Source organism: Labeo rohita, chromosome 23 (genome assembly GCF_022985175.1).
Source record: "Labeo rohita strain BAU-BD-2019 chromosome 23, IGBB_LRoh.1.0, whole genome shotgun sequence".
NCBI lineage: Eukaryota > Metazoa > Chordata > Actinopteri > Cypriniformes > Cyprinidae > Labeo > Labeo rohita.
Window position 1 is genome coordinate 29555098 of NC_066891.1, and position 15075 is coordinate 29570172.

At 38.4% G+C, this 15075-nt stretch overlaps 2 protein-coding genes across 4 annotated transcripts in view; one reads left to right on the top strand and one right to left on the bottom strand.

The window, feature by feature from the left end:
* Positions 1-11516, top strand: part of LOC127154626 (pleckstrin homology domain-containing family G member 1) — a 48198-nt gene extending 36682 nt beyond the window's left edge. For all 3 annotated transcript variants that reach the window (XM_051096286.1, XM_051096285.1, XM_051096284.1), the window contains 13 exons: positions 2536-2686; positions 2825-2956; positions 3673-3855; positions 4683-4778; positions 5586-5672; positions 5967-6000; positions 6108-6194; positions 6295-6333; positions 6448-6470; positions 6559-6729; positions 6967-7086; positions 7207-9010; positions 9108-11516. In XM_051096286.1, the coding sequence (XP_050952243.1) occupies positions 2536-2686; positions 2825-2956; positions 3673-3855; positions 4683-4778; positions 5586-5672; positions 5967-6000; positions 6108-6194; positions 6295-6333; positions 6448-6470; positions 6559-6729; positions 6967-7086; positions 7207-9010; positions 9108-10105 (3925 nt within the window). In that variant the 3' untranslated portion in view covers positions 10106-11516. The remainder of the gene's footprint in view (positions 1-2535; positions 2687-2824; positions 2957-3672; positions 3856-4682; positions 4779-5585; positions 5673-5966; positions 6001-6107; positions 6195-6294; positions 6334-6447; positions 6471-6558; positions 6730-6966; positions 7087-7206; positions 9011-9107) is intronic.
* snai1b (snail family zinc finger 1b) overlaps positions 1-15075 on the bottom strand; it is a 478512-nt gene that overhangs the window by 254802 nt on the left and 208635 nt on the right. The window lies entirely within an intron of this gene.

A 15075-nucleotide genomic window follows, 5' to 3' on the forward strand; every position in this document is an offset into this window, starting at 1 on the left:
ACACCTTTTTCTAGCAAAATGCCACCCACACCCATGGTTTTTCTTTTTAATCAAACGCGCACACACATACACACTGGTGCAGCACGTGCTGTCACGAGTCCTACTTTTGATGTTAGGACAAATTAAAAGTGACGTGACTCAGTAGTAGTTTCATCAGATGCTGCATGGTATGTTTGTATGAATGGATTGTTGTCTAGGCCATGGAGACCCTCTCTCCACACCCTCACACAGCTGTTGACCCTAACCAAGGTCATATGGCACGCTCACACACACATACAGTAACACTCCTGAAAGCAATAGCTGTATCTCAGTGATACTCGGGTCATATTTCCCATTGGGACAATGTGAAGTCTGTGCGCAGGACGCTGGAATGCACGCACACACACGTCTATCTGTCCGAGTGCTTTGTGAGGCGTGGCAGCAGATCCAATAAACTGTAAAATCTGTGTTTTAACAGAAGGGCCCGACCTTACTCTCTCAACCGTGCATATGTGCATCTTTGTTGTGTGTGTATGTCTCTGTGTGTTTGTTTGTTTATCTATGCAATAATGTATTGTACATCAGCCAAAAAATGTTTGGACACTTGATCACCCAAAAATAAACATTCTGTCATCAATTACTCATTAGCATGTTGTTCCAAACCAGTTAACGTTCTTTTTCTTTCATGGAACACAAAAGAACATGTGAGTTCCAAAATGAGTGATGTTGAATTTTTGGATGAACTATCTATTTAAGCCAGTCTTAAAAATGTCTGAATCTCACTGCATTAGACAAACTATGATTCGCTAACTGCTTATATCAGCACATATTCCCTCTTTTGGTACCAAAAAAGAAAGAAAGAAAAAATAGCAATGAAAATGCATGAAAAGCTAATTTTGTGGCCTTATTGCATATGCATTTGTAGTAGTTTCGCTTTGAGACAGAACATTTGTAGGAGGAGAGTATTTAAATGAATCATGCAAGGTGATTTACTAAGGATGGCTCTAAGTGCCATTTATTTTAAAGAAAGATACCATGCACAGATTTCCAACTAATTATTTATGACCCTGGACCACAAAACCATCCACAAAAAGTCATAAGGTCCATTTTTTGAAACTAAGATTTATACATATCTGAAAACTGAAATATCTGAAAAGCTTTCTTAGCAATGCATATTACTAATCAAAAATCAAGTTTTGATATATTTACGGAATGAAATTTACAAAATATCTTCATGGAACATGATCTTTAGTTAATATCCTAATGACTTTTGGCATAAAAAATTGATAATTTTGACCCATACAATGTATTTTTAACTATTGCTACAAATATGTCCGTGAAACTTATGACTGGTTTTGTGGTCCAGGGTCATATTTTAAAAGAAGCATGTTGGTCTACAAAATAGATTTACAGTTCAAAATGAAGGAAAAAGACTTTATGACATTGTAGCTGTGAAACACTAGATCGAATTCATAGTTGATGTCATCAACACCTATGATTACTCTGCTAAAGAAAACAGATGAGTATTTAGTGCACTTTGAAATACACCAATCCCCAGTTTCACAGACATGGCTTAAGCCTTGTCCCAGACTAAAATGTACATCTGAGCTGTTTCAACTGAAGGAAACTTCCACTGGCTGATCTTAAAATATATCAGTGCCTTTGTTTTGTCTCAAGATAGACATCAGTAATGTTTTTTCTAAGGCATGTTTATAAAAAAAATACTTAAATGTTTTATCTGAACCATGCCCTAATCCTGGATTAGTCTAAGCATTGTCTGTGAAAACGAGCCTAAGTGTAGGAGATGATTTTACCGACAGAGGAAGGTCATTCCAAAGACTTGGGGTTGCAACAGAAAAAGCCAGATCATCTTTGCATTTTAAGCGAGGAACCACAAAGTGTAATTGATCATTTGAATGCAGTGACCAATTAGACTAATGAAGATTGATTAAATCAGGAACATACTCTGGTGCTAAGCCATGCAAAGCTTTAAAGACATATCGCAGGATTTTGTAATGAATTCTGCATTGTACAGGTAGCTAGTGTAGATTGATAAGCACTGGAGTAATGTGCTCTCTCTTCTTAGCACCCATTAGGAGCCTAGCCCCTGCATTCTAAACGAGCTGCAGGCGAGAGAGGCCTGACTCACACCCACATTTAATGCATTACAATCATCCAAATGCGATTACACAAAGGCATGCACAACTTTCTCCATGTCCTCAAAAGAGAGGACAGACTTCAAGACTTTAACGATATAGATCTACCAGCTAATTAAAAGTAACTCAGTAACAATGAAGAAAAGTGAAGTGTGTTTTGAGAAAACACAGTTGACATTTGGTTTGATATTTTGTGTCTAATTGAATAACATTCAGATATTTTTAAGTACACTTAAGTGTTTTTTCATATAATTTTGGTTCTAGCCTTAACAAATGAATCAAAGAGAGATGCCAAATCAATAATATGCCACTGACATGTTTATATTCTGCATATCTGCCAAGGTCTGAGTGGACATAAAGTAAACGTTTTTATTGATAACATATTTGTGTGCATCCGCAGGTCCGTTGCTGTCTTAACAGAGTGCATGCGGAACAAAACAGTGGCAAAGTTTCTGCGAGAGCGCCAGGAAAGTCTTAAACACTCCCTTCCTCTCGGCTCCTACCTGCTTAAACCTGTCCAGAGGATCCTAAAGTATCATCTACTACTGCATGTAAGTACACAAACACCCAGAATGACCTTTCTATGCACACATAGACCCTATACATAGTACACCTGTTCACAAAGACTTCCCTTGACACACACAAAAATGGTTACGACACTGATCTAAGATGTGTTTGGTGTTTTGCAGGAGATCGCCACTCATCTGGAAAAGGATTCAGAGATGTACGACGTAATCCAGGAAGCCATCGACACCATGCAGAGGGTTGCCTGGCACATCAATGACATGAAGAGAAAACACGAGCATGCAGTGAGACTGCAGGTTTGTGTACCCTACAAACATTCATATACACACTATGTACATATAGACTGGTGTATCAGTTACTTCACAAGAATACATAAAAGTAAACTGGTCTGGGCTACGTCCCCCAAAAATCTGTAAGCCCTATGTAAATCACAGCACTGGTGCCAATAGCTTCTACCACCTATCTAGGCTTAGAAAAAAGGGGGGGTCATGTAATTGTTTAGAAAAAGGTAGCTGTTTTTACTAGCCTAATCTTCTGTAGATGGTCTACAACAGGGGTGTCCAATTCTCCTCCGGAAGGACAATGTTCCTGTAGAGTTACCCCTCATTAAACACCTAAGCTAATCGGAGTCTTCAGGATTACTAAACCTCCAGGCAGATGTGTTGGAGCAAGTTGGAACTAAACTCTGAGGAAAAATTGCGCTCCTGGAACATGATTGGACTCCCCTGGATTACTATGTCAGCACTGCACAAGACCACAAGCTGGTAGTTCAGTTGATCAAACTAGGAGAATTGGTTCTTGAAAGGAAATGACCAACCTGGACCAGTTAAAATCCAATACCAACTATATTAATTTGCTTTAGGGTGCACAATTTTTTATGGGTGTGTGGTAACAAAGAACATTATGTTCGAGACTCATCAGATATAAACGTCATTCCCAACATGCCCGTTGGCTAATTTTACCTCATGTATGTGACGCTCCTCCTCTTCTGCTCTTATTTTCTCTCTCTCAGGAAATTCAGAGCTTGCTGACTAATTGGAAGGGGCCTGATCTGATTGGCTACGGTGAGCTGGTTCTTGAGGGAACATTCCGTATCCAGAGAGCGAAAAATGAACGAACACTCTTCCTTTTCGACAAACTTTTGCTGATCACCAAGAAACGCGAGGAGACTTACACCTACAAAGCCCATATCCTGGTGAGAGGCCATAAACGTACTAGTTCCCCCTGCTGGACCATCAGTTCAGGGTGATCAAGCTGGTGTTTTGGACGTGGTAGCATTAGACTATGCCAAGGAGGTATACCAAGCAAGCCTTGTCCACACCAGCTGGTCATAATGCAATTTCTATTGATGCTTGTCTCCAGTATATGCCAATTGGAGAGCAGCTTGCATTCTTCACATCTCTTGCAATGTATCCATGACAAATACAAGTAATGGTCTGTGCATGTAAAGTTTGGTGGAAAGTCCGAAGGCACAAATGAGTCATTATGAAGCTACTGTAGTAAACAGCTTCGGATAGTACTCACAATAAAGATGCAAACGTACCATGGTTTGAACCCAAATAGTACAGCACGAAAATAGACCTGCGGGGCAAGGGTAGGGGGTAGAAATTAACTCAAAGCAGTTGATCCACTTGTGAAAACAAACTACTTCACCAATTTTCACAGCACTGTGTACTTTCACAAGAAAATGTGCAAAAATTGTTCCCCCAAGGGGAGACCTTATTTACCCCTGGAGACTTCATAATAGTAACATAAGAGTACATGTTTCTATCTTATAGGTGTATATTACAAGTCAAAGATACTAGGATGCAACCTTTGGGGGTAAAGCAAGTCACAAAGGTATACCTTTGAGGGTACTGCCTCAGTGACAAGTTGTTGTACCCCTAAGCGTAGAGTTTTTACACATATTTCTGACACTGTGTAAATTGAATGTACATAAATTGTCATTGTTCTATAAAACATTTGGAACTATAAATGGCTGTGTTCTCTATTCTAATCTATAATCTGTTTCTTTTTTTGCAGTGCTGTAATCTAATGTTGGTAGAAGTCATTCCTAAGGAACCTCTAAGCTTCAGCGTGTTTCATTACAAGAACCCCAAACTTCAACACACTGTGCAGGTAACATTTCAAACTCTCTCTCTCTTTCTCTCTCAGACACACACACACACATACATACACGTGTATGTAACCAAAGATCAGCGGGTTGAGTTAAACACAGTGGAATGTCCAGCCTGAGGCCAGGCTTCTGACGGACAGCCAATCGCCTTGAACTTTACCCTAGTAAAACCACACCCCTTTACCTACAGGCTTCAGCCTGTATGAATATACACACACACAAGTGTGTGTGCGAGTGATGGTACGAGTCTCGCCTAAAGTCAGTGCTGGTACATCTGACCTTTGTGTTGGACTTCTGCCGAGTAGTCATAAATATGATGCAGTATGTGCCACAGAAGCCTGAACCGATTGAACGCCTGTAAATCACCTTGACTCCTAATTATTGAATGGTTCACTGTTATCTCACCAGCTAATACATGCCCAGTCATATGTTCTCTTTGATTTTATAACCTCTTAGAGTTAAAACATCTATCCATCAGTCTATCTTTCTATGGACACCTTTTCCCTACTGCATTAGATTTAGATTACATAATGAATTCTCACGGCAGGATGTTGGGGTTTAGTGTCTCTGAAATGAACCATGTATAAGTGCGTCACTGCTGAGTAGCGGTTCCAGTCAACCACATCTGTGAGTTAGTTACTGATTGTGCTGACGTTCACCCAGTTGATGAAAGTGTTTGTTTTGATTTTGACGACTGGTGTTTATGTTCTTTGATAGTGGGAAGACTCGGTCACAGTGGTTTCAAAGGTGTGTCGGTAAATGATCTTAAACTTGCAGATTGTGCTGATATGTCTGTATTACACTTTTAGGCGAAGTCTCAACAGGACAAGAAAATGTGGGTCCTGCATCTAAAACGGCTGATCCTTGAAAATCATCCTGCCAAAATACCGGCCAAGGTTAGAATGTGCACATACACACATTGTCCTAGCTCTACTTCTGCACAATGCACTCTGTAATTAGGCAGCTGTAGCCAAATCTGGCTATTCATACTCAACTGTGTCATGATAAAGTTGTTCACATTTCAAAGAGAATAAAGAACTTCAAAGGTGGAGCAGACATTTCTGTACTTTTAGAAGTGAAGACATAGCACCACCCAGAGGCCAATTAGTCAAATTTCAACAATATACTTTTTATTTAAAAAATGAGTATAAAAAGGAAGTGTTTGAGAAAGGTTCTTTCTGTCTCTACAGGCTAAGCAGGCCATTCTGGAGATGGATACCGCAAGTAAGCATTACTTTAACTTCAAACTGAAAGCTGCACAGCACTATATTTAGTAGTTCATGGGTGTTCACAAAGACTAGATTTTAGACACTATTCTTAACTTTTTTCAGACCACCCAAGTTTTAACTACAACTCTGATGACAAGAAAGTGAACACTAAAGAAGGTCCTTCGCCCCGGAGAGTACGCAGGAAGACAGGTGAGACCCGCAGCAAATACAACAAACAAACACACAAACAATTTTTCATTGATCATCTATTTACTCATCTTTTTGTCTCTCTGTGTTGCTGTTTCATCAGAGCCCTTATCTAAGTTATTGAAAAACTCCAAACACATAAGTAAGTAGCATTTGTTTTAATAAATGATAATTGAGAAAAAAAATATGCCTGCAAATAATAATCCTTAAAACGCTGTGGCATTTTTTCTTTCTGTCTTCCTTATTGTTGCTGTAGTATCCAGTCCAGATATTCCAAAGGTAAACACACCACCCATAACATGCAAGCATTAATCCCTTATACAAATCTGATGAAAAATATTTAAAAAGCAATGTATTTGTTCCTCAGCGTTCTAGTTTGGGAGTTACTCTGCTGTCACCTGTTGCCCATTTGGGTACTATTGGCCGATCCCGTAGCCTTGTCAGCGAATCACAGGAATCTCTGGACCCTGGTGACCACAGTGACATTGACGACGAGCCACATCCACAGGATGCTGATGATGAAGACGATACTGGTTTGGTAAGTCTGGCATTCGATGTATTATTTTAATCCTATTAATAATTACTTAGGCATCAGTTAAAGTAGCAGCAAACAATGACAATTCAGGGTTTAGAATTAAAGATGCAAACGTATTGGTGTGCTTGCAATTTTCACAAGGAAAAGCACCTTGCTCATTTTCAAATGTAGAGCTCTGGCTTATTTCATTTTTTTATTGATTATGAATAATGTTCTAAGAGTCAACTTTTGCACAAGCAGAGCTCTGGGGGCAAGCTGAGAGTACCAGGGAAGGGTAGCCGGAAAAGACTGAACCAGCAAGTATCGGTGGACAGTATTGACCAGTGGAGAAACCACAACCTTACTCATACAGATCTCCAGGTACTGACATGTGATACATAATGCAGCTAGGACATAGTTCACACCAAGAATTATTTTGTAGCTCCTGCAGCCCTAATCTTATGTGAGGTAAAAGTGATTATTCATTTTTTTGTCATTTAGACTGCTAAAGAGTCCCTGCAAAATAAGGTCATCACCCCTCCTATCCTACGGGTTACAGCACCTCCAGAAGGAGACAGAGATGAACGCTGCTCTAATATGCTGGGAACAGGAGAGACACCTTCCTTCCGCAACATATGGACAGACCATCGAGTCCGGAGGGCTATGTTTCCAACTCGTCAAAAGAGTTTTCAAATCGATGATGACGAAGACATCTATCAGATGTTCGTGCCAACGGAGAATGATGTAAGCAGCCATGATGCCGAGAGTGACCATGAAACTGCTGACCATCCAGAAAGACCCTGTAGCTGGCATGTTGAACAAACTCAAACATCACGGCTAGACCTCCCCACAAGCAGGAACAGAGTACTTCGCAGGGCTAGCAGTGTTGGAGAAAACCAAACTGAGCGACAAAGCCCTACTAAGCGAGCCTTACAAGAGGAAGAGACCAACAACCAGACTGAGTCTTCAAGCAATGAAATCTCAGGGTCATCTTCTGCTGAGCAGTTAACAATTGATGATATCGAGAATGTTTATGACAACATTAGTTACGAGGAGCTTCAGGCCATGGGGCTTATCCGCAAGGATCAAGTTGAGGCAGCAGAGGTCAAATCTAGGATACCACCACAAGTTATAATAACTCCAACTGAAACCGAGAGTTCATGCGAGAGCAATAGGTCTTCTGGTCAAGGAGGAGAGCCGCTTGAGACATGTGAACTGCAAATTGTTGAGGATGAGGAGAATGTCTACGACACCATTGTCTTCCAGGAGCACCCAGTCCTTGCAGTTGAGAGGGATCAGGGAAAACCAGACAGATTGCAGACATCTGAAGTAGACCTCATGGCTACAAATAAGACAGAGGTTGAAAAGCCCCGCATTCCCTCTGTTGCAGTGTCAGACACTGAATCATCTCCGCTTTCCACAGCTGATCATACATTAGAGCAAGTGGATGAGATCTGGACAGATCTGGAAAACTACATCCGGAACAATGAAAAGAAGCCTGACAGACTTCCAGCTGCATTTCCCGTAAGTGGAACAGACGCCGCATGTAAAATGCAGGACTCTCCCAAAAAATCACATGATACCCCGCACAAAGCACAAGACTCTCCACGAAAAGCACATAACTCCCCAAGTAAAGGGAATAGGGTGCAACAAAGAGCTAGTGATACCCAATGCAAAGCACAAGAATCTCCAAGTAAGAAAGCCAATTCTGCACCACAGTCAAATGATTCTCCATGCAAATTACCTTTAAATACGGTCCCTGTCGTTTGTGCTGCATCTGGGTCACCCAACCCACCACCCTATAACCCCCCTCCAGCTTTCCAGATCCCCATCCTCAACATTCCAGAAATTGTAGAAACCAGGTTGGATGAGAAAGACAAGGCGTCTTCTCCTGTAGCACCTTCCATTCCACTCCCTCCTACCCCTGAGCCTCAACCTGGTACAGTGAAGAGCATTCGCAATAAACTTGCAAGATTAAGCAGCGGAAGCTTCAGGATGGACGATGAGGATATCCCTTCACCAAAGGACTCAGAACTTCAGACCCTGTTTAGCAGCATGGACTCAGGCTCCTCTAATATGCTGCTGAGTGTGGAAACTGGGGACCAGTTTCTTGAGCTTGGGGAGAGGGGCAAGAACAGAGTGTTCCTCATGGCTAGACAGTACAGTCAGAAGATCAAAAAGGCCAACCAGTTATTGAAGATGAAGAGCATGGACCATGAACCCAGTTGTGCTAAGCTCAGGCTAAGCAAACAGAAAGACCTGGCAGCCATACTGGAGGAGAAGAAACAAGGTGGCAGTGCAATAGGTAAGGTTTTTCTTTCTTCTACAAAGTGCTGTTCATAAAGATTAAACATATGATATATTGGGTTATGAATGTCTCTGTCTTCTTTTCTTTTGCTTAGGTGCAAGAATAGCAGAGTATTCTCATCTGTATGAACATGTGGTTTTCAAAGGTTCTCCAAACACTCCTCCAATGCTAAAGTCATCTATCAGTATTGCTGGCCCCCATCCACTTTTCCCATGCACCACATCCTCCCCTTCCCTATCTGAGAGCTCTACCCAAGAGTCTGACTGGTTGAACTGCACGTACAGTAATGGAGAACTTGCTGATTTTGTGTCTTGGCCAGCAGAAACAACAGTATGCACTTCAACCCCACAGAGAGGACTGGCATCTGCAAGTTCTACTCCTGCTTTGAAGAACCTCCCTTCTACTCCGAGTTCTCCACCCAATCAGCGTTGGAGTGCTTGTGTGACACCACTTAAAGATGACTCTGATCACATTTATTCTTCAATTGGACCACGGAACACCAAGGCTTCACCCTATAATCGCTGCCAGTCCTCATCTTCACTGGTAGACCAGACCGGAAAAGAGAATGGCAGGGGTCCAAGTAATCAGGTGTGGGAGATGGAAGGAAACGAATCAAGGACACACGTGCTGCGGCAGCGCAGCCTCCCAGATTGCCCCGTCCAGGGATCTTCAGACCTCTCAGCGCCATGTGATATCACACTGCGGGACTCTCAGCAAATACTGGTGCTCAACAAAAACGTGCCGCTGAATGCACAGAGCGCCACTGAGAATTATCTGGCCAACTTTAAAGACACTGGAGATGATGACGACGACTATGTAGAGATCCGTTCTGAAGATGAGGGTGAAGAGCGGAAGCAGGAAACGGCTCAGCCGCACAGTCTGTCGGGAACTACAGTACAGTACTACAACCCGCCTCAAGGCAGCATGCAAACCCTCATAAAAGGACAGCAGGTTTCCACTAATCCTGAGATGGCTCTGCAGGGATACTTGTGGAATGATCCGGACTGCAGCCAGCAAGGTGTGAATCAGCCCACTATTGTCCAGTCACTGAGGGACAAATTCCAGTGTCTCAGCTCAAGCAGTTTTGCATAGGAAGCAAGAAACATGGACGACATGCAACATACTTAGTACACAGGACGAAGTGAGACACAGCAGACTTAAACTTCCACATGGAATATGTTACACAACTTAAAGACACAACACAAAGCACAAAACATACATTGTAACTCTAATGCTAAATGCACTCAACAACAAACGATTTGTAAATTATGGATTCAGCATTACTCATCTCTACACTTGAATTCAATTAAACACGGTAGTTATAGAGCTAAGCAGAACACTGTACACAACGTCTTTCAAATGTTTTCTCTTATCTCTCTTTTTCTTAATATGAAGAGCCAATAATTATATCACGTGACATTTAAATGTACATGTCAGATCATAATTCTAAGTTTTAAGAAAAGAAATGAAAGAAACACATTGGCTACATGGGCTTGAATCAAGGCACAAGTTAAACTTATTTCTCTCTAAAACCTACAATATTTTTAAACTACTGGTTATAATATTCTAGTACATGTATATAAATGTTGCCGTACAAGCTTTAAGATAAGCCACTTAAGGCGCACATGACTGGTGAATCTAATTAAATTACCTGACATAATTTCTGTGTAAACATTCTGACAGTTCCTTAAGCCAGTAATTAAATATTTTCCTTTTAATTGTGTAGACGTTAGTAAATTTGGTTGTGTAGGTGGCTGCATCTACAGGAAACTATGCTAACATCAGCCAGTGACCATTCAGTGTGTAATTTGTAATATTTGCATGCCATACTTTTTCAAGGCCAAGAACACATAGAATCCATATATATTTTACTATGCTGTAAATTAGGTATAGATATAGATTTATCAGACTGGAAAGTCATAAGTATATTTAAAAATGTGATCAGGTTTTGCTAAAATCATAGTTACAATCAACCATGCCTCAGACATAAGCGTATTGTCAGTAATTATGGCATAAAATGACTATACTGCTTTTAGATTTATTTTTTGCTAGCATCACGTCAAAACCACCACTAGTAAATGAGACAGGACAATATCATTTATAGTGTGTTAATTTTAGGTTAATCTGATTGTGTTCAGGGACCATGATGGAGAATGAGGAGGATGGTGTGTCAAAAATGTACTGTAATTAGATGTAAATTTGAGTTCAGTACTGTGTTGTCTGATCATTTCATTGTTTAGTGTTTAAAATATTCAGCATTGGCTGTCCCCACCTTGTATCTGTCTTCAAACTACACACTGGTTGGCTTACACACTGTCTGTCATCCCAAAGATTTAGCTACTTTTATTAGTGATTTTCACAGCACATTTCAGTTTGTTTTTCTTATTTATTTTCTTTTGGGAAAATGTTATTTTCTTCCCCCCCAATTTTCAGATGTGTTTCAATTTGATGAAACAGTAATTATTATATGTTTCGACTGGTTGTTCAGCTGGTATAGTTTAAAGGTTTAAAATGTGCTGTGAATATTGCAGTGTCTCTGCTTTAATGAGCATTTTGCAAAGATGTTACTTATCAAATTGTTACATTGAAAGAAGAAATCTCCTAAAACCATGATCTATTAAGTACCAGTGTAAATAGACTGAATTTAAATATGGATAGAAACTTTGAAGGAAGTATGTTTATATAGTTTCTCTTTCATTGTTGTTTAGTTGTACATTTTGTTTTCTGTTTCACAGGTGGGGACTGTTATTGGAATTGTTACTTTTGCACTTTCCCTCCTTTTAAACTTTCTGTTTGTAAAGATGTACATTTTCATGAATGTTGCCATTCGCCTATTTTCATGATCTTAATTTAAGTTTTTGCCATTTTTTTTTTATAACTGCCTAGTTGTAATTGGTCAAAGATGTATTGTAGGCAACAAATAAACATTCAATTAAAACAAAACTGCTTCTGCCTTTAGTTTTGCCATCACAAAGTTGTTTATATCATTTTTATTTTCTTTAGACACTTTTTAATATGCAAATTAAGCTCTAGTTTGAACATTTTAGGAGACCAAACACAACTTTATATAAAATTTCTATGCAGTTAAGTGAGATTTAAATGTTTAAATTTAACCCTCTGCTCTTCAGAAAAAAAAAAAAAGGTTTTCTATTAACTTGCGTGAACACATACACACACAGATATATATTAATTACTGCAATAATGATCCAATCTTAGACTCTGTATTTTCAGTATTTCTCAGTATACTCAGTATTTGCTTATTTACAGTTTTTCTCAGTCGCTTTGGTGCATTTCTCAAATCATCCTTAACATTTGCAAAGAAGTAAGTGCATTTCTCAAAACAATTCGTAGAAACAGCACAACACAATGGATTACCTGCAAAAGTCTGTAACTTTATCAAAATCTTTAGTTCATCTATCAAAAGTAAGTATGCATGTCAATGAACATATCAGTGCCATCAGAATGAAAAGTCCTTGTGTCATTGTTCACAAACAAGATGTTTGTGAACAATGCTTAGTCATGTTGTCAATCAAACAGTGTACTCTATTAGCATTACCTGATGTAAACTATAGCAATCATTTGCATGACAGTTACTGTATTGAAATGCAAAAGGCTGCAATTCTTATGTGTGTCATATATCCATTTCAAAAGTACAAATGTACACATTACTGTATGTGAGATATTGATTGAAAGAGACTGGATAGGACAAAAAAAAAAAAAAAAAAAAAAAAAAAAAACACATTACAGAGTCATTGTGATAGACAAGAAAAAGAAATATCCCTGATAGTACACGTACATTACTAAGACGTCTATTTCACGTCTACATTTACATCTGCAAGATTTATTTTTTAGAGTGTTCGCTCATCTGCACGTTTCCTACCAGGTGTCAGATAGACTTTTATTAGATATCTTTACTGTAAGATGTTATGATTTAGAGTGTATGTAAAAGTGACATCTTACAGATGTCTGTCAGATGTTTGTACATGACAGATGCACAAAAGCGAAAATACAAAATTAGAAAGGCAAACACAGGAATCACCCCTTAGGCAGAACTTCGCTTTTGCATACAGCACTCTATGAGGAATTTCAGAGAACTGGTTTGTTATTGTTTAATCTACTGTACATTCCCTTATTAGTGAAAGTCAAGATTCACCTGCACAATGCATGGCAAATTTATAAATAGACTAACAGGAATGTGTAGAAAATATACTTGACAGTTTATGACAACTATATCAACCATTTTGCATGTAATGACTTATACGATAAACTAATGACTAGATATTTTGAGGGGTAAGACTATTGCACAGAGAACTATATAATACATTTTGAGCAACATGACACTAGCAACTGATAATGTAGGAAAACGCAGACAAATGTACAAAAACCATTGCATGAATGTACCAAAGCAATCGCAACTTGTTCAAATAAATGAGAAACTGCTATTATGATGTGCATAATAGCAGTATGAAGTGACTAGATGATGTGGAGGTTAAACAAGTAGTTTTGAGAATTTCATTTCTGATCTGAGCAATGCACCAAAGTGCCTGAGAAAAACTGTAAATCCAGACTGCAACTTTTGTTTTTGGGCTGACAGTGAATTTACAGCATATATAGTGCTATACAGGCATCTAGAGGCCACACCATGGTATTACAGATGATTTTTTTTTCCCCAACAGGGGGCACTAATCTGCTTTAATTAAATATATTTTAAGTATTTGTGCCCTTTTTTTTAACGAAAGTTAATGTGTTTTGCAACCATAGGATGCAAAAGGTGTATTCTTTGTGTTTTTCAAATTCCAATCACCCATTCTTTGCATGCACTGCAGTTCACAAACAAACAAACGATAGATAGATGATAGACAGATAGATAGATAGAAAGATAGATAGATAGATAGACAGACAGACAGACAGACAGACAGAGTGACAGACAGACAGACAGACAGACAGATAGATAGACAGACAGACAGACAGATAGATAGACAGATAGATAGATAGATAGTAGATAGATAGATAGATAGTAGATAGATAGATAGATAGATAGATAGATAGATAGATAGATACAAATATGTTACCACAGCAATATGAAACGCTATAAATAATTAAATGATAATATTATACATAAAAATTGAATGAATTATAGAATAATTAATTAAATCGATTGGTTCAAACAGGGGCGTTTCTAGGATTTTAAAACATCCGGGGCTGAAGCCAAAACATCAGGGGCTAGTGGTAGTTGGTGGGAGCTCACATCATGCTCACATAAGATTTTGTTAGACACAAGTGGTTGAACCTGGATACTTCTAGGTGGGTCCGGGGGCATTAAACTGGGTGTTAAAGACCTTGTCACGCTATTAACAATAGTAAATAGTAATCACTGCAAATAGCAAACATATCAAAGTATTATAACAAAATTATAGCATTACAAAAATATGTTAGACAAATAAAATAATACATGAAAATGTATTTATAACTGTAACAAATATATAGTTGCATGCAAAAATAGGGCCCTATTTTTTCCCCCAAATTCCGTTTTATTTTATTTTATTTATTTATTTTTTATTTTATTTTTTTTCTGGTCTTCTTTTTAATGGTCAAATTTAACTTTATTAATCAAAATGTATTTAATCATGTGTAATTAATTAAAACCATGAATCTTATACAATTTACCGTCAATTTATCAAAAGTTAAGAAATATTACATGTTTAGGAACTAGGTTTAATTTTTTTTTTTTTATGTTTTAGCATGTCTGTTTATTTGAATGCATAAAAACAACTTTTATTTATTTTTACAATAGCCTTATGGAATTCTGTGTTGTGTATTTTTCTGGTTATCAGATGAATATTGATAAAATATTGATTTAATTGATGTTTTAATGAAAATGATATTTTATTTTTGGCAAATAAAGGGGATTTACTATTAAAATGTTAAACATGGAAGATTAATTAATAGTAGTAGTAGGCACGTACATTATACTGAATGATTAATAAAGTTAAACTGAACTTTTATTTTGACGGGTTGCCGACTTGCCGTGAATACCTTTAAATTTCTGTGTATATATTTGA